This window comes from Monosiga brevicollis, genomic scaffold (assembly GCF_000002865.3).
Source record: "Monosiga brevicollis MX1 MONBRscaffold_14 genomic scaffold, whole genome shotgun sequence".
Lineage (NCBI taxonomy): Eukaryota > Choanoflagellata > Craspedida > Salpingoecidae > Monosiga > Monosiga brevicollis.
Window position 1 is genome coordinate 969,307 of NW_001865051.1, and position 16,758 is coordinate 986,064.

Genomic DNA, 16,758 nt, shown 5'->3' on the forward strand with positions numbered 1-16,758 from the left:
AGCCGTGTTTTTGCCATTCGTTTAATACAGAGTTTTGACGCTCGGCTCTGCTGCGATACTCGTCCTCGGAAAACCCGTCCAGCAACAAAATGGCAGCGCTTTCCGCCCGCATGGCGCTCTCGCGCGGCCTGCTTCACCGTGTGCCAACTAACCTTGCACGCTGTACGTTAAGAAAAAGTCGTTACTGATCTCTTGGGCTCAAGACAACTGCGCGCTTGGCTCAATCTCGCATCTGTGTGAGGCGAGGTGGAAAGGGCTGAGCGCTCAAGGATGTGTTGTACTCATGAGATGACTCTTGTCACAATGCTTCTGCAGCGGCTGTGCGCTCCATGGCTCCCGTGCGCGCCATGAGCGTCAAGGTTGATGAGCGTCACATTGGTGACTATCCCGACTTTAAGGTCGTCAACGCACAGGTGCGTCGCAGCTCACTTGTCTTTGCACGCCTCGTGGCGGCTCGTCAAGTTGGCGCAACAAGGGCCACAAGGTTTTGAAGAGCTTAGCTTGATGCTCACGTGTTCCTATTTGGGACCTTCTTCAGACCAAGGCACCATGGGGCTTTTGGGACAAGCAAGACCGCCGCAACTTCAACGAGACGGTGTGTACACCTTGCTCAGGATTGCTACGACCCATCCGCACAGTGCATTGCCTTGTCACTTGCTGAGCACTCACATTGATATTCCGTGTTTGCAATGGACATACTATGCCTCGGCTTTGACTCGCCCAGCTTCACGAAGACGATGAGATTCACTCAGTGTGGAGCCCCGACGTCGTCTACGCCAACAACCGTGTCAAGGAGTAAGTCTGTTTTTGGGAGGAAAAAATATCCAATAAACTCGTGCGTGCGCACACACACGCACACGCACCATTCGTACACGCAATGTTCCATTGCTGTGCGAACCTGTCAGACTAGATGTGCTGTACGTGCGCTCATCAACTGAACCTTTTTGTGTTCATGTTCTGTGCTCTAGCTCCAATGCTCTGCTCCAGCTGCTCATGCTTTTGGCGGTGCTGGCGGGAGTCTATCAGCTGGCCAAGGCCATCAACTCGCCCGAGAAGCGACCGGTTGAGAACCGGGAAAAGCTCATTCCCGCCCAGCTTCAATAGATTTCGTTTCGAGCGAGCAATTGTCTCGTCGTGCCTTGCCGTCTTGTCTCGTTTTTTTCTTTTTTCTTTTTCCCTCGATGCCCGCGACCTGTCGTCCAAGGCCCTCTGGAAGTGGTCTGCGACAATAACTGTGCCCCCGGTGGTTGATTGGCCACATGATTCGTAGTGTTGCAACCCTGATACCCTCGTCCATCCCGTTTGCCCGTGTTTTCATTTGCCCCATCCTCCTCCCCTTCACAATCAACCCAAGATGATCCCTGAAGCTGCCTTTTGCGCCACCCCAAAAATCTGACAACGATCCATCACGAAGAAACCACCTATAAATAGATGTCTTGGAGCCCTTGCAGATGCAGGTGATGATGAAGCAGTTGCTGCTGCTGCTGCTGCTACTGCTGCTGTTGCCTGCTGCTGGCTAGTATTGATAATGGTGGTGATGATGATGTGTGGCTGAGACATTAGTGGCAGGAGCGCAGGGTCAAGAATCATCGTTTCTTCTCAGTCCATCTAATTTATATGTACATGGTGCCTGATCTCGGACGCACATTCAGAGATGCGTTGTGCGTGCACGAGGGCGAGCGGACGAAGTTGGTGATCGACCCAGCCGTGGTGCACACCGTGCCGTTGTACGACGATGCCTTCCACGGGTCTGGCCAGATCATGGCCAAGTGGCCGTGACAATTTGTGTCACCTTGTCCGCCATGGAAGGGCTCTTCCCCGCACCGTTTGTCATCCACCGCCACCCCACCAACGATTCAAGGACTTTGACCTTCACTTGCCAATGCCCGGTCTGCAAAGCTTCTTCAATGAGCTTCGCCCCTGCTCTGATTGCATTTTTCAACTGTATTTCGGCTTGCTACCCTCGTGACATCCGACACTTGACAAGAAGCCTTTCATCCCACAGCTCGCCTCGCCCCTCGGGTTGCCCTTTCCTGATCCACGTAACCCCGACGCATCCCAAGAACCGTTGCGCATAGCACCGCCTCTCAGTGACCAGCGCCATGAAGTTTGGCCGCCGCTTACAATCCGGCCTCATGGAGAATGGCCTGGAGGGCTACTACATCAACTACAACATGCTCAAACAGATTGTCATCCGCCTGAGCGACCCAGACGACAAGAAATATTTGTCTGAGGACATGATCAACCTCTTTGTCTCCACCTTGCAAACGGATGTAGCTCGCGCAGACTGTAAGTTCCCTCGTTTTCTCCCCCCGCGTTGGTACCAGAGAATACATGAAACCTGGCCGAGCGCAATGCTGCTGGCCATTCGTCAAACACCAGCTCTGCGCCTGCGGCTATCCGTCTTCTTCATCTTGATTTGTTTTTGTTTTTTTTGTTTTTTTTCCTCGCCTCCCCAATAGCCTTTGTGCTGCGCGAACTTAATCTGTATGAGCAGCTTGCCTATGATCAGGCCGAAGGGTCCCTCACGCGACGCCTCGAGAAACAACTCCGTCTTCATGACTACCAAGATTGCGTGCGTTGCTCTCGCGGCCAGTCTTTCCTTCCATGCCTCGGACCGATGCGCGCGCACCCCCCTTCTCATACCCGTTTTGTATCTGCTGCATGCACGGTGTTTCAGGATCCATCCGTGTCCAAGGACAAGGCCGCAGAGCGGCTGCTACGCACCATGGTGCTCATCCAAGAACAACTTGCGGCCATTGACAGGTTTATTGCCGTCAACAAAGTTGCGCTGCACAAAATTCTCAAGAAGTTTGACCGCCGCGTACTCTCCTTGCTGGCCAAGGGCGAGCGCGCCTCCCCAGACGAGGGCGTGGAAACTATTGATGACATGCCCGATCCCGACAAGATTCGAGTGCTCCAAGAGCGCCTCGCCACCATTCAATTGACTTGCGCCGAAGACACCTGCGTAGAGCGCATCACCCAGTGTCGCCAGGCCATGCGCAAGGTCAGGCTGGCTTGAACCTCCTATCTCGTCTCCATTTTCGTGGTATCATGGCACGCGCACCCTCTGCTGATGCTGCAACACGTTGCCTCATGATGATCCTCTTGTACAACAACTTTTCTGGCACTCACTAGGTGGAACACTACGTCCTTGCGCGTTCGCTGTCCTTTTACGGCTACGTGCAAGAGCTGCGCCTTCAGCATTGGTCTGCGCGCTTTGATTACGACTACCAACAGTCGACGCTGCGCGCATTTGAAGAGAGCAATGCGCCGCTCCAGCAGGTGGCGCGCTGGTTCAACTTTAAAGAAACCGTCCAGCCCTCAGTCATTCTGCTGTTGAACATTCTTATTCCGATCATCACCGTCGCCATCGTCTACCCCGTCTCCGCTTCAGTCATTATCAACGACAAGAATCAAACCATCTTTGATACTCAGGGTATGTTTGGCTGATATACGGGCTTACGGAAAACAGAAGCAAACCCATCAGGCAGGATCGTCACTGCATCGTCATAGCTTATGGACCTGGTCGTATAGGCTATTTCATCTCCTCGGCCATCACCATCCCACCAGCCAGTCACATTGGCACGCTTGGTCTCTCCATTTCTTGCATGTGCATTCTGATCAACGCTCTCGTCCGTTTTCGAGTACGTTTTTATGGCAACCGCACCACCCTTCACTGCCGACGGGTTTGTTGTTTTAAAGACCATGCGTCGCTTTTTCATCTCACATTCAAATGACCATCCCGCCTTGCCTGACACCTTTCAGTTACGCCAACGTCAACTGCTAGGACGCGGCTCTTTCATGTCTGGCATGGCATTCACCGTCTGTTGCATCTCTACACTAGCTGGTCTGGGTGTGGCGTCCTTTCAGCTGCACTTGAGCGTGGTACCACACGACATTTTTGCTCTGATATTCTTTGCCATGGGCGTGTTGTATCTCGCCTTGGAGTGTTATATGGACTGGATCTATGAGGTGAGATGTGACTCTAACCTTCTAGTCCTGGTGTGAGCCTCCTTCCTCCTGTTGTGTTGCTTTCACTCATTCTCGTCCTTCGCGGTGGCTCTCGTCGCTGGCTTCTCTTTTTTTTTTTTTTTTTTTGCAGCTCGAAACCAGACGCATGCGCGTATTCCGCCTGTCATTGGTGGCAACAGCTACCTTATGTGTAACCATTATGTTTATTTTCATGTTTTTGGGTCAGCCATCCCCCGAGTTTCCGGGCTACAACATGGATCTGCTCTTGATCTCCGCCATTGCAGAAATTATCGGCTTTGGCGCTTTCCTGGTCTACTTTACCACCTTCTTTCCTTCCTTTGCCCATACACGCATTCATGCCGTGCTGGTGCAAAAGGAGGTCCGCCGCGCTGCTCTACGCCCTGTCCTGCCCGACAAGGGACTGCGCCACACTTCCATTTCCGCTTTGATGACATCGCCAACTGAGAAACGCAACCGAACCCACTCGGTGCTTGACAACTTTGTTGATGCTGTATGTTTCTAGCCCGCCATACTTGTCGAGAGTCCATGCGTAGCTTGGCACAGCTCACATGAGTACTCATTTCCATAGGCGTCAACCTCGCTGGATCAGAAGGTGCAAAGCATTTTTTCCACATCCAAGGAAGATGAGTCAACAGCCGTCCGCGACGCTACGACCAAGGAAGCCAATCTCACCACCATCCAGGAGTAAGAAAGATGGTTGTTTTGCGTGGTCTGTACGAACGTGAGAAAATTGTCTTCCAAGGGACATGGTGCGGGGCGCCATACATACTCGAGCGTGCCGCCCATCATGATTATGAGCATCGAGTTTTGCTCTTTGGCGCTTCGTCAACAATCGATAAGAGAAACATGAAAGGGTTTTCAACAAAAAGCAGAGCAAGGCCTGGACATTGATCGGTTTGATGTCTAACTCAATTACTTGCACAAAGCAAGCGCCCCGACAAACAAGTCATTTCTGTCAGGCAGAGCGCCAAGCTTGGACCGCTCTCAATCTTCCTTCATATCTCGCCCAGCGAGCATTGAGGCACGATCCACGTCAAGCGCAGCAGTGCTTCTGACCAGCACGATTTTGGGGAGGGGAGTGTGCATCACATTGCAATAGTAAACTCACAACATGAGTCGCTGCAACAGTGAAGAATAGAGCCTTATCGAAGAATTGGCAACATTATAGATGCTTCCCATCAATGGTCAGGCGACGTTCTGGCATGCGTGCCATGATGCGCGTGCGATATTCCTTTTGTTGCGCCAAAGGATTGCCCTATACCAAACACGCATCACCACCATCGTCATCAATCAGAATGAGGATGGGTGAAAAAAAAAAAAGGTGCAATGATGACCCAATGCTTGCTGACCTCTAGCAACAAGGATCTCAGCAGCGGCAAGTTAATCAGAGCAGCACATGCGGACTCCGAGGCCAGGCGATTATGGCGCACATCCAGCTTCTGCAGATTCCCCAGACGCTCCAAGCCTACATCGTCGCTCATTGTCGCAAAGTGAGCAACCCTGAGGGAATGTGTACTTGGGGCTAAGAGTTGTCGACGACCATCAACTCCATTCTCGCACCTTTGAGGGAGGATAGGAAATTGTGAGCCAAGCACAGCTCAACAAGGTTGGGCGCCACCACAGAAAAATGTGACGCGGAGCGCGGAGGCATCCAAGCACTGTGGTTCGCGGAACGCCATGCAACAACCGTGTCAGCAAGTTTGTGCGATGTCAGGCCAAGCCGATTTGAGACATTGCAAATAAGCAAACATTACTACCTGCTGGCTTCGCTGGTGATGCTCGCACGACGACCATTGTAGTAGTTGGGACGCGCAGGCATGGCCACGTCACCCCTCGAAGTTGTCACGCTCGAGTTTGAGGACACGAGTGAGTCCGCACGGCGTCGGTTCAAGGATGCACTGTGCAGCATGGCGTCCACTTGACCGCCCGACGTACGGCCAGGGCTTTGGCCTGTAGCTTCTGCCGAGCTGGTGCGTAGGCTTGATGAAGAATTGCCACTAGTGTGCTCCAAACGTCGGTCTTGCTGTTCTTGACGCGCCAACGCAGCCGAGGCTGCCACGACCTGTTGTACGGCCTCGGTCATGATCAACGATCCTGAAACCTGTTGCACCCCGGACAAAGAATGGGAGGCATGAACGACAGGGCACACTCAGCGACCATAAAAATAGAGCTGAGGTTGATTGTTGATTGCGAGCGTGTTCGTACCTCCTCATCGCTGCTGTCGGCCAAAAAGTCATCTGAATCATCGTCGGCTGCGACAAGTCGCTGGCTTGAGGACGTGGACGTGTCAAGGAGCTGGAAGTATGCAAGCAACAGGCATGATCAGAGGGAAGTTCCACGAGAGCAATAGTAACCCAGGCGAATGATCACGCAAAAAGAGAGTCGGACAAACCGACCAAAGAATCCAGCTGCTCCGCAGTGTCCTCTACTGGAGTCTCGTGGTAATTGGCAATGACGCGTTTGGATGAAATGCGGCGAGGCTGCGCCGTGCGTGCTGCAGCCAGTTCACTCAGTGCCGATGAGGCCCTGCAAGGAGGGGCATGCAGTGAGACGGCATGGGTGGGTGGAATTGATTCAAGTGGTTGCAAGTTTTGCTTGAAACATTTGCTTGATACATGATCCCCACATACGTTGAGACATGGATTTGGCGAGACTGGGGGGCCCGCGCGGGGCTGGAACGGGTTGAAGAGGGGGGTGAGTATGCAGGAGAGGTGCCAAGCGCGGCGGGCTCGGTGGGTGCTTGCTGGCGCAAACGCTACCACACAAAATAGCAACGTACATGCCGGGATGTCAAGTCAAGTGAGCGTGTCACGGCATCCAAACTACACGCAACCAGGGATGCCATACCTCAGCACGTTGTCGCTGCAGCTCGTCCAAGGGTGCATCGGGATTGTGGGTGGAAATCAAATGGGGAGCATCGTAGCTGCGATTTTGACGTGGGAAAAAAAAGCGCGGTTAGCCGAGGCGCACACCAGCGACGGGATACCGCTATCTGAGCTCTTGCGTTGACGGGCGCTCGGATCAAAACAGCATCATCAGCACTCCTTGTCAGCACGCCTGACCTTGGAGGCGCGGTGTTTGCGGGGGTCGGCATAATGACGGGGGGGGCAATAGCTGCATCGTCAACACTGCTCGGTTGACGTTGGAGACGAAGCTGCTGGCGCACCGTTTCCCGGGCGGCCACTGCGGCACTGCTGGCATTGCTGCCACCTGTGGCTCGCCTGGGACTTTCTGCTGCACTGCACGGTGGTAGCAGGGTATAACTGTGAGGCAAGCGAATCGCTACCGATACGCAGCAGCCCCTTTGGAGGTGAAGCGCTTTGACTGCAGGCTAGAAAAGGACAAGGGATTATAAGAAGCATTTGAGGAAAAAAAGGAGATCGAGGCATACCTGCGTCCGGCTACCGATTTTGCCGAGGGGAAAGAAGCCACCCTAATTGAAAAACACAAACAGGAAAGAATAAAACGGCTCGTGTGAGGCGACATAGGGGCATGTGACTCTCGATACATGGACGGGTGGTCACTCGATGATCGCACTCTTCATCCCCGATGGTTGGTGCAATCATGCTGGTGATGATGTTGTTGGAAAGATTGAGCCGGGTCAAATGCTCCAATACAAGCCCCTACACCAGATCGCAGAGTGAGCTTGCTTTCTGATGCAAATTCAAACGGGAGTGGCCGAACGAACCTTGTACAGCCAATGATTGAGGTTTTCAATCTGATTACTGGAAAGATCGAGAACTCGAAGACCGAGCGTGAGCTCTAGACAGTGGGGGTCGACACCGGATATCCTAAGCGATCCGAGCGGCAGCCGGATAGAAAGAGTTGAGTCTGCTGATTTGCACCCCCAGCGTTCAAGGTCGTTGGTTCATGTTCTTACTCATTGTGCGAAATATCAAGACTACGCAGGCTGTGCCAGGGCCGCACGACCGTATGGTGTTGTGCAAATCGCGAAATTTGAGTTGCTCGCCAAGATTCTGCTTGACTACGCGACGGCAACGCAAGCGGATGGCAGTGTAAGGTGACACAGCAGGCGCGGACGCGAGGTGTCTCCATGAAAGCGGGCGGTCTGTTGGGTAGAACTATGCTGATGGCAGCACGCGGAAGGGCCGATACCAACCTGGAGTTGGCTGTGCTGGGATCCTTGTGTCGTGTTGCAATGGGATCGCGCAACAGTTGCCGCATGTTTGATAGTTTGGCGTGGATGCAGCTATTCGGATGACGTCGTGAGGGTACGCTGGCAGGAACCCAGAATGCTGGGTTCTTAACCACGACCGGTGCTTGAACCAAGGTATGCTTACCGAAGAGCCTCAAGATTGCTGTGCACGGCGCTCAAGCCACGCAGCTTACTGCCGAGGTGGTGCGAAAGCTGGCGTGGACCAAGAGGCAGGGATTGAATGAGTGAGCCGAGTGTCCATTTCTGAGAGCGGCTGCACACGAGTCGGTGGCCCCACCTCCAGGATGTGCAGGGACCCAAAGATGGAAAGGTCGATGAGCGTACTATCGATGGGTTGAACTGTGGGGATACAATCGCAGCCGATCGGTCAAATCTGGCAGAGTCTGGTGAAGGCTCACAGCAATGGTAACGGCCCAAAGTAGAACCCACCATCCTTTGGGCCTATGCTCGGATCGCGACGAGGATGGATGCAGACGTGCTTGACCTTTTGAAGAAACTCATACAGGAAGGGCAAATCGTCTGGGTTTCCATACGTGCTGGGGTCGCTCGTCATGCGGCTCTTGGGCACAACCGCATCCATGGGCAGCAGGCGTCGTCGGGCAGCACAGCGACACTGATTGGGTGTGAGGCGAAAGGGTGTCTGTTGCTGCAAAAGCTCGTGGGAGTGTCGGCGAAAATGTGCAGAGAGCTTGGCGGCCACGGCCACAACATCATGCTGATACACTTCGAGAAACTGAGCGCGGTGCGGGTGGCACGGCACGTGAGAAGTGATCGGGACCAGTTTGGAAAGGTCGCTGCCGGCAAAACAATGAGGCAAGGCAGAACAGAAGAAAGGATCAGGCATACCTTGAGTAGGGGTACGGCAAACGCTAGGTCTTCATGGCCGTGGATCAGGCGTTGAAGATAGGCTTGCAAGGATTCTCGGCGCGCGAGCACCACACTGGCCGAAAGACCTCCTGTAAGCGTGCATGACGTGGGGTTGCGGGTAAGATTCAGACCAAGATGGCAGAGCAAAGAACATTTTTGGTGAGTCGTCAAGAGGAACAGGATGCGCGCAATGGTTGGACTCACCCGTGAGACGCTTGGCTGGCAAGAGGCTCTTCTTGACGAGTTTGAGGCGGAGGAGCTGCTGGTGCAGCTCATTAAACTGGCTGAAGCGGCGAACCAGGGTCCACTGTTCTGAGGCCGTCGCCACAGCAATTTCATAAACCTGTTTGAATTAGGTGCCAGTGCAACAGAAAGAGTGAGATATGCCTTTGCAATCAAGGCGCTCTGCCACGCAGTATGGCTCGGGCCACAAACGCACGACGTGGGGGCTCGGAAGGGATCGCATGCTCGTTGAAATGATGGATATGTCGCGCACGCGCATCTCTTGTCGAAACCGACGTTCTTCTTCATCTAAACAGCCATTGCAATCGTGAGTTGGCCATCAAGCTCCTCTCTCTATCAAGCCCTGGCCTTCTTCTCAGTGCAAGCCATCGCCTCTCCAGAAAATTTGGCCAGCCAAATCGTAGGCTTCCTCCCCGCCCGGCCCCCGCGGCCCGTCATTCGTCATAGATCAAGCCTCAACGCATGCAAGAGCCAACCACACCCCCAGCACAATCTCATACTTTGCATAGATTGTGGTGTCAACCCCCATCCTCCACTGCTGCCACCACCGCCGCCGCCTCCACCGCCGCCGCCGGCGGGCAGGGCGTCGCTCAACGAGGTCATCTCGAACAGAAAAATAAAATAAAATAAATTTGAAAACCAAAAAAGTTGATGACGTTGTTGTAGCTCTGATTTAGAAGTAAAATACTTTATATTTATAAGGCAGAGATGGCCTCAAGCCGGATAATGATAAGTATAATAATACATGTAATAGGAATAACAGCAACCCCATTGACTGTGGTGCTCTTCGAAAGATGCGCGGCATGCATGCGGCTGGGCGCTGGGTCAGAGGCGTGAAAGTGGCTCTCGGGGATGAGAAAGGAAAAGAGTCGACTTGAAGGAGCGTTAGAATATTGACGCGTGCCATTCATCAACAAAAGAGGGGGGTGGAGGCGGTGTTACCAGATGGTGAGTGGTAGAAAGCCTCTGCAAGTTGGAGCACCACAGCGGCAGGGCTTGGCGCTCAAGGCCAACTCGGGGGCCGTAACGTGGCGTTTGTGACGTGGGGCGCCCGTGTCGGTATCTGCAGGTAATGTGGTGGCAATTTTGGCGCTTGGTGGCGCGCCGCCGTAGTCAAAGGTGAGCTCCGTCTCCGCAGGAATGTCGGTGAGGGCGAAAAAGGCCAGGCGTGGTACAAAGCCAAGCCGAACGGGCCGCAGCTCAAGGTTTGGCGCACAGCTGTGATTGATGAAGCGTGTGAGATTGCCGTACTCTTTGGCATCGACCGCCGTGGTGAGAACGCCGCGTTGCGTGTGCTCGCGCAGAACGAGAAGGTAGGTGTGCACGGGACTGACTGCGTCTGCAGCAGAATCTCGGGCTCGGGCGGTGGCAACATTCACAAGCTGGCCGGTATAATGCCCCACATAGGTACCGACGGGGATGCGAGTGCCGGTTAGGAGCCCATGTCCCCGCTCTGAAGTCCACACGAGACGAATATCCAGCGCCGTCGGTTGTTGTGTGGTACGGCCAGCACGGCATGTAGCTACGTCACAGGCACAATTGTCGTTGCACTCGTAGTAGCGCGCTCGTCCATTACAAAGGCACGAACAGGTCTCCGGCGCACAAGGCCCCGTGCAACTGCAGCCCGAGTAAACATTATTCCGGCCCTGCAAGCGAGCAGGCAGCATCACTTCGTCCACGCTCGTGTAGGGTGCCGGTGTCGGCATTGGCTGCGTGACAGCATTCCCATCATCACCTTTGCCGGCCTCGCTGCCCCGCACCACCTGGTCCATGTCCAGCTCAATGCAAGACGACTCTTCCCCTCGCCTTGCACCGACGCCTGCCCTGCCCCTCCCCGTCGTCGTTCTCGCCGCCAACTTGTGAATGCCACACGACGTGACATCAAAATGATGACATTGTTATCTGACATTCTGACAATGAGCTGATCTGTCTGACAATGATCCAAGCGATGCGCGTCGATAGTTTCGGCGATGTCTCGGCGGATGGGTGAGAGGACCTTGTCACCCTCTATCACCCTCGGATCGATGGTTATACTGGCAGTTTGTTTGATTGCGTGCCACCGCCGCTCCGGTATGGTCTGCTTGTCGACGCTGACATGTTGTTATGATGCTTCGCATTTCATCTGCCGTGGAACATTGCGCGTGACCGTTGTTTAGGGAAGTGGTGGCTGGTTTGGATTCTCATTTGGGTATCGACATCAGACGAGTAGAACAATGCCAGAGCCGTGTCGGTCACGGTGATAGACGCACGGCGAATGAGGATACAATGTCATGTCAAGCATAGCGAACACTCTAGGGACAACAACTCCAGAGCAAAGGCACCGAGGCCAAAGCAACAAACCCGAACAGCATGCCCAAAAGCACAAAGTGGAGGGTGGCCTGCAATCATATGAGCATTCCCATCATCAAAAAAGAAAATTTAATGGCCCTTAGCAAATGAATTTGTTGTGGTGACAGAATTGGCCTTGATTCTGCAATTGTGAGTGGATCACCGGTCGACGAATTCGTCTCTGTGTATCACATATTGACGGCCGTCCCACGACGCCCGGGCACGAATGGGTTGCTGTGTTCGGTCACAACAATCAGCAGCAGCGCAACTCACGGCTTTTGGAACTCTTACGACTTGATGCGACCACTGCTCGCACACTGCCCCACACATCATGCGGAGCGTCATCTGACGTGGTCGCCGTGTGGCTGTAAACGCCATCTGTCTTATAATGGTGGGTGGTTCTCGTGATTGGGTGGTACAGGCGCGAGCAATGCTCTCGTGTATCACGGTTCCCACACACTCTCACACAGAGCCGCCCACCAACGCCCTCTGCCTCTATGCCTGCCTTGAGCCGAGATCCCCCTCTGGTACAATCAAAACAAACCCCCTCCCCCCCAAAAAAAAGAAACGCCACACTCGACGGCTTGTGGACGGAAGCGCTTTGACGCTGACCGCCTGCCCTCACCTGGGGGCTCGAGCCGCCTCGGGGTATTTTCCCCCAAAGCGCCCCGTGGTTACCTTTCTCTTTCTACTTTGAGTATCATCACCCGGCTTCATACTCATGCGTGTGCTACACCCAGTGCGTCGGCTTTGCCGGCGCCCGCGATCGTCGTGCTCAAACAAAACATCAATGTTGCTGCTGGCTGCCTTTGTGACCCTGTTGGCTCACATCGCCCAAGGCTTACCCGTGACGGATGACGCCATGGCAAAACTGCTGGGATCAAACAGCACCCATTTTGTGCGCGAAATTTACGGACAGCGGCACGCCATCTTCCCTGCTCCGCTCGCGCCCACGGACAATTGGCTCGCTCGCGATCCGCTCTTGAATTCGTTTGCGGCCGAGGCCGATCTCAACCGATCGCTGGCCACACTGGTCAACCTTTACGGACGCAGCCAAGATGCAATCGCTTTTCGTGACCGTCACGCTGCTAATGTACCACTTGATACACTCCTGGAGCGCGTGTCCTTGGAACACCTCTACGACTACCTCGTCCAGCACGGCTATTCGGTGGTGATCCGTGAAGAGTATTTTCCCACATACACCCAAACAAGCCTTGAAGAGCTGATTCAGACGGCTTTTGGCACCTCGACCGTCACCTCGCATGTGTATCTCTCGGGCAGCGAGGCTCATGCTCTCAACCCCCACACCGATCCGTATGTCATCCGGGCACCTTGAACGCGCTTGAATCACCTTGACCCGCAATTAACCCTGGTCCCCCAACGTGTTGATAGTTACGACGTACTGGTCCTGCACCTGCATGGCCAGAAGCATTGGACCGTCTGTCATCCGTTGGATTCCAGCCCCGAGTGGGCCGATGCGTCCCAAGCTCAGCTGGCCCAGCTCTTTGAGATCCAGCGCAAGAGTGTCGACGGTCAGGCCAATGCTTTCACCGTGTGGTCTTTCGCATCACGTCCTTGAAAATCGCAGCTGACCTCTACCCCACCATTCTCCATGTGTGTGTTAGGCTGCACAAATTTTGACATTGCAGAGACGGACAAGATGCGCTGCGAGCATTTCACCCTCAGTCCAGGCGATGTACTCTACCTGCCAAAGTCCACCATCCACTTCGCCACAACATCGCCCAACACAACTACCGCGCATATCACCTTGTCCTTGGAGCGACAGGGCCAATCTTGGATTGATCTCGTCCGCCGTGCATGTGCGGTCCTTGACAACCAGGCTTGCACCGTTATCGAGAGTACCCTTGCCTCGCTAGAGACTTCGCCCTCTGGCCTCCGCTGGCTTGAGCTGGCCACGTTTCCCACGGACGAGCCGTGTCAGATGGCCCAAAAGCGCCTACTTGGTTTCGAAAAGGACTCTCTGCGTACGCTCGTGGCCCAGGACCCACAACTCAGCTTCACCTACGTGACCTCCAAGGATATCTTGACCACCCTTCAGCGCTTGGCCAGCTGCACCGCCTCTTTGGGTTGGGATTCGCGAGAACGTGAAGTAACTCTTGAGGGCCTTCTCACCAACCCAGCAACCCATTACGACGTACGCTCCGCACATGCTTGTGTTCGTCTTGGCGACTGCCGAATACGCGCACTCACAATTGACCCATCGGCAGATTGTCGAACGTCACCGCCGCTCGGCTCCCTGGACGGCACCCGGCAATTCTCTTGGTGGCTCTTGCAATGGTTGTGTCTACTACGAGTGCACGTATGTTCAACACGTTGCATTTTTTTTTTTTTTTTTGCTTTGCCAGTCGGGCGGCCACCTCACGCTATTTCAAAATGCTACTACTGCAGTAATGCCTGCGCCAGTAGCTGCAACAGCTATGTATGTCTTTTTTCAAGCCAAGCTGCAGAAAAATAAGCAGGCGTCAACTCATCAGCGTACCTTGGCTCTCGCCAAATATAGGGCTGCAATGGCGGTTGTGACAGTAGCTGTGACAATAGCTGCAGCTTTTGGGTACGCCAAGGCACACCAGAGGCTTGTCCAATCACTTGAAATGATATTGTCGAGCTTTATTGTATTCATACTGACCCCCGGCGCCTCTTGCTTTCCTTTCATAATTAGGGAAACAGTTGCAATAGCGGGTGGGTATTTGGACCTCTTGAAAGTGACTAAGGTCTTAACTTACTTTGAAACCCCGCGCGCCTGTGACAGTTGTGACAGTAGCTGCGATGACTCATGCTCCACCAACTGTGCCACCTGCACGGGAGGCTGTGTATGTTCTATGTGTCCAAGTTGCCGGCTTGCAAAGCACGTGAAAACGAACAATGACTGCCTCCACCACCGACTGTTCGCCATGTTACGAATAGAACTCGGGCAAGACGCGATGCAGCTCCTGCAATTGCCGCGCTGGCCACTACTTTCAGGGGGGTAACAGTCTCAACATTGCCACCAGCGGGTGTCGAGGTAGGCGCTCGTGAAATTACGCATGTCCTTTGCATTTCATCATCACGACTCAATGCACCAGATCTCTCTCATCTTCTGAACAGATTGCACAGCTGGAAAATATCAAGATCAGACAAGCCACTTGTCACTTTCTTGCAAAAACTGTGCAGCAGGCACATACAGTGGTAGCACGTCGCGCACAAGCCCGTGTTCAACCTGCCCCTCGGTGGGTAGTCGTGGAACAAAAGCATTCCCTTCCAATGCTCGAGAGTGTGATCATTTTCTAACCACCTGTTATTGTCAACACCTTGCTTACCGGGGTTGACGATTGGTTTTCTTCCAGGGTACCTTTCAACCGTCCACGGGCGCCACATCATGCCTGTCATGCTCCAGTAGCGGCACCAAGTGCAACACGGGTCGCTACACCACAGGTTGTGCAGGCGCTTCCGCTGGAAGTTGCACGGCATGTGCAACCAACTACTATCAGTCTCAAAACAGTGTATACAAGACGGCCTGCACACAGTGCTCTACTTGCAATGCCGGTCAATCCTACACGTGCAACGCCAACTCAGGACTTGCATGCACGGTTTGTGTTGCTTAGAAAGAGTGAACAATACTGGCACAGGTGACAGCCTCACCCTTGCGCGCTTACATGATCTGGTCTCTGTAGGCATGTGGAGTGGGCACATATCAAGCTTCCAACGCCCACCGCAGCACCAGCTGTTTGGCTCAAAACACATGCGGAGCAGGCTCTTATTTTTCGGGTAACATCTTCTCGGCCGGCTCGTGCACCACTTGCAGTTACGGTACCTACATTGCCACCTCTGCCCACCGCACTACCTCGTGCACGCCGTGGCCCACCTGTCCGGCGGGCACCTTCAAGTCTGGAGCCACCACATCAAGTGGTGGCTCGTGTGCCGCATGTGGCAGTGGAACTTTTCAAACTACAAACAGTCACATCCTGACGTCTTGCTCTTCTTGCGCCGCCACGGGCAAGGTCTGCGGCACTGGCCAGTATCAATCGGGTTGTGCTGGTCCATCTGCTGGTGCCTGCTCCTCCTGCCCAGCCAACACCTATCAAGCCTCTTCCTCGCACCGCCTGGCCAGCTGCACAAACTGCAGAACGTGTGGCAAAGGCCAGTATCTTGCCAATTGCGCTGGTGCCACTGGCCCGGGCATTTGTCAAGTGTGCAACTCAGGCACCTATCAGAGCCAAACTGCACACCAAGAACGCACCTGCCCATCCTGCGCTTCCTGCAGTCCGGGCTATTATCGTGACGGTTGCGGTGGTGAAAGCGCAGGAACCTGCGTTGCCTGCGCGAGCGGATTCTACCAAAGCCAGCAGGTCGGACTGCGTCAGCCTCTTTCCAAGCCCCGCATAGATCAAGAATCCGCCTTCTCACACCTTGAATGCCTCTTTTGTGCGTATGTGCTTTCTCCACTTGTCCTCCTCTGCTTCTGCCCCACCACAATCGCAGACATACGCTACATCTTGCTACCCATGCCCTGGCTGCCCGAGTGGCTACACCCGCACTGGCTGTGGGGGCTCCGCAGAGGGCACCTGCGTGGGTCTAGTCTGCCCCGCTTTGCCCGCAGTCAGTAGCGCCGTGCTCACGTACAGCAATTCAGAGCGACGCTATCCCGTTATCGCAACGTTTGCGTAAGTGCACCTGCCGGCTCGTTGAGAGGCGTGTTGTCAGTCAGGCTTGCCTCGCGAGTAGCCTCATGTCGTTCCTCCTGTGTTGATCTTGATCCTGTTCCAGCTGTGTTGCGGGATTCGAGCAGACCGGTGGGGATGCAAGTCGCTCGTGCACACCGGCGCTGACCTGGGCAGGAGCAGAAATCATTTGCACCCGTGTCTCTTGTGGGGACCTGCCCGCGCTCAGCAATGGCTTTGTGGACACGAGCGGTGGCGTTGATTTTGAGAGCGTGGCCACGTTTTCTTGCGATGAGGGTTATACCCGAAGCGGCCCGGCGAGCCGCACCTGCCAAGCCAGCGGCGAATGGTCCGGCTCCGCGCCCATGTGCGTGGCCTTACCTTGCCCATCCCTGCCCGTGTTTGCTCATGGGTCGGCGACTAGCTCGAGCAGCAACCCGATCGTGGGTGCGACCCTCACTTACGCATGTGATGCCGGCTACACTCTTT

The 16,758-nt window shown here is 54.4% G+C and overlaps 5 protein-coding genes across 5 annotated transcripts in view; 3 read left to right on the top strand and 2 right to left on the bottom strand.

Moving 5' to 3' along the window:
* MONBRDRAFT_32950 (uncharacterized protein) overlaps positions 1-1,360 on the top strand; it is a gene marked incomplete at its 5' end in the record, with an annotated part of 1,953 nt that extends 593 nt beyond the window's left edge. The window contains 4 exons of the mRNA XM_001746836.1: positions 316-413; positions 539-595; positions 725-795; positions 969-1,360. Coding sequence (XP_001746888.1) covers positions 316-413; positions 539-595; positions 725-795; positions 969-1,104 — 362 coding nt within the window. The 3' untranslated portion in view covers positions 1,105-1,360. The remainder of the gene's footprint in view (positions 1-315; positions 414-538; positions 596-724; positions 796-968) is intronic.
* Positions 1,361-2,135: 775 nt separating this feature from the next.
* On the top strand, positions 2,136-4,684 carry MONBRDRAFT_26547 (uncharacterized protein; the record flags this gene model as incomplete). The annotated part of the gene is made up of 8 exons (XM_001746837.1): positions 2,136-2,289; positions 2,463-2,575; positions 2,681-3,007; positions 3,139-3,439; positions 3,538-3,647; positions 3,769-3,975; positions 4,106-4,486; positions 4,565-4,684. The coding sequence occupies 8 exons, from the start codon at positions 2,136-2,138 to the stop codon at positions 4,682-4,684; spliced, it is 1,713 nt and encodes a 570-aa protein (XP_001746889.1).
* Positions 4,685-5,158: 474 nt separating this feature from the next.
* On the bottom strand, positions 5,159-9,886 carry MONBRDRAFT_26548 (uncharacterized protein; the record flags this gene model as incomplete). The annotated part of the gene is made up of 20 exons (XM_001746949.1): positions 5,159-5,251; positions 5,346-5,461; positions 5,557-5,654; positions 5,754-6,097; positions 6,202-6,291; positions 6,393-6,522; positions 6,627-6,751; positions 6,844-6,919; positions 7,059-7,235; positions 7,388-7,429; positions 7,534-7,619; positions 7,685-7,787; positions 8,117-8,206; positions 8,298-8,365; positions 8,451-8,512; positions 8,603-8,906; positions 9,020-9,129; positions 9,245-9,383; positions 9,480-9,571; positions 9,784-9,886. 20 exons carry the CDS (start codon positions 9,884-9,886, stop codon positions 5,159-5,161), a joined length of 2,448 nt encoding a protein of 815 aa, XP_001747001.1.
* Positions 9,887-10,221: 335 nt separating this feature from the next.
* MONBRDRAFT_26549 (uncharacterized protein) lies at positions 10,222-11,055 on the bottom strand (the record flags this gene model as incomplete). The annotated part of the gene is made up of 1 exon (XM_001746950.1): positions 10,222-11,055. The coding sequence occupies one exon, from the start codon at positions 11,053-11,055 to the stop codon at positions 10,222-10,224; it is 834 nt and encodes a 277-aa protein (XP_001747002.1).
* Positions 11,056-12,401: 1,346 nt separating this feature from the next.
* MONBRDRAFT_32951 (uncharacterized protein) overlaps positions 12,402-16,758 on the top strand; it is a gene marked incomplete at its 5' end in the record, with an annotated part of 11,072 nt that continues 6,715 nt past the window's right edge. Inside the window, 12 exons of the mRNA XM_001746838.1 lie at positions 12,402-12,925; positions 13,004-13,143; positions 13,237-13,418; positions 13,452-13,766; positions 13,978-14,183; positions 14,292-14,442; positions 14,537-14,633; positions 14,786-14,838; positions 14,956-15,198; positions 15,283-15,957; positions 16,091-16,272; positions 16,376-16,716. Coding sequence (XP_001746890.1) covers positions 12,402-12,925; positions 13,004-13,143; positions 13,237-13,418; positions 13,452-13,766; positions 13,978-14,183; positions 14,292-14,442; positions 14,537-14,633; positions 14,786-14,838; positions 14,956-15,198; positions 15,283-15,957; positions 16,091-16,272; positions 16,376-16,716 — 3,109 coding nt within the window. The remainder of the gene's footprint in view (positions 12,926-13,003; positions 13,144-13,236; positions 13,419-13,451; positions 13,767-13,977; positions 14,184-14,291; positions 14,443-14,536; positions 14,634-14,785; positions 14,839-14,955; positions 15,199-15,282; positions 15,958-16,090; positions 16,273-16,375; positions 16,717-16,758) is intronic.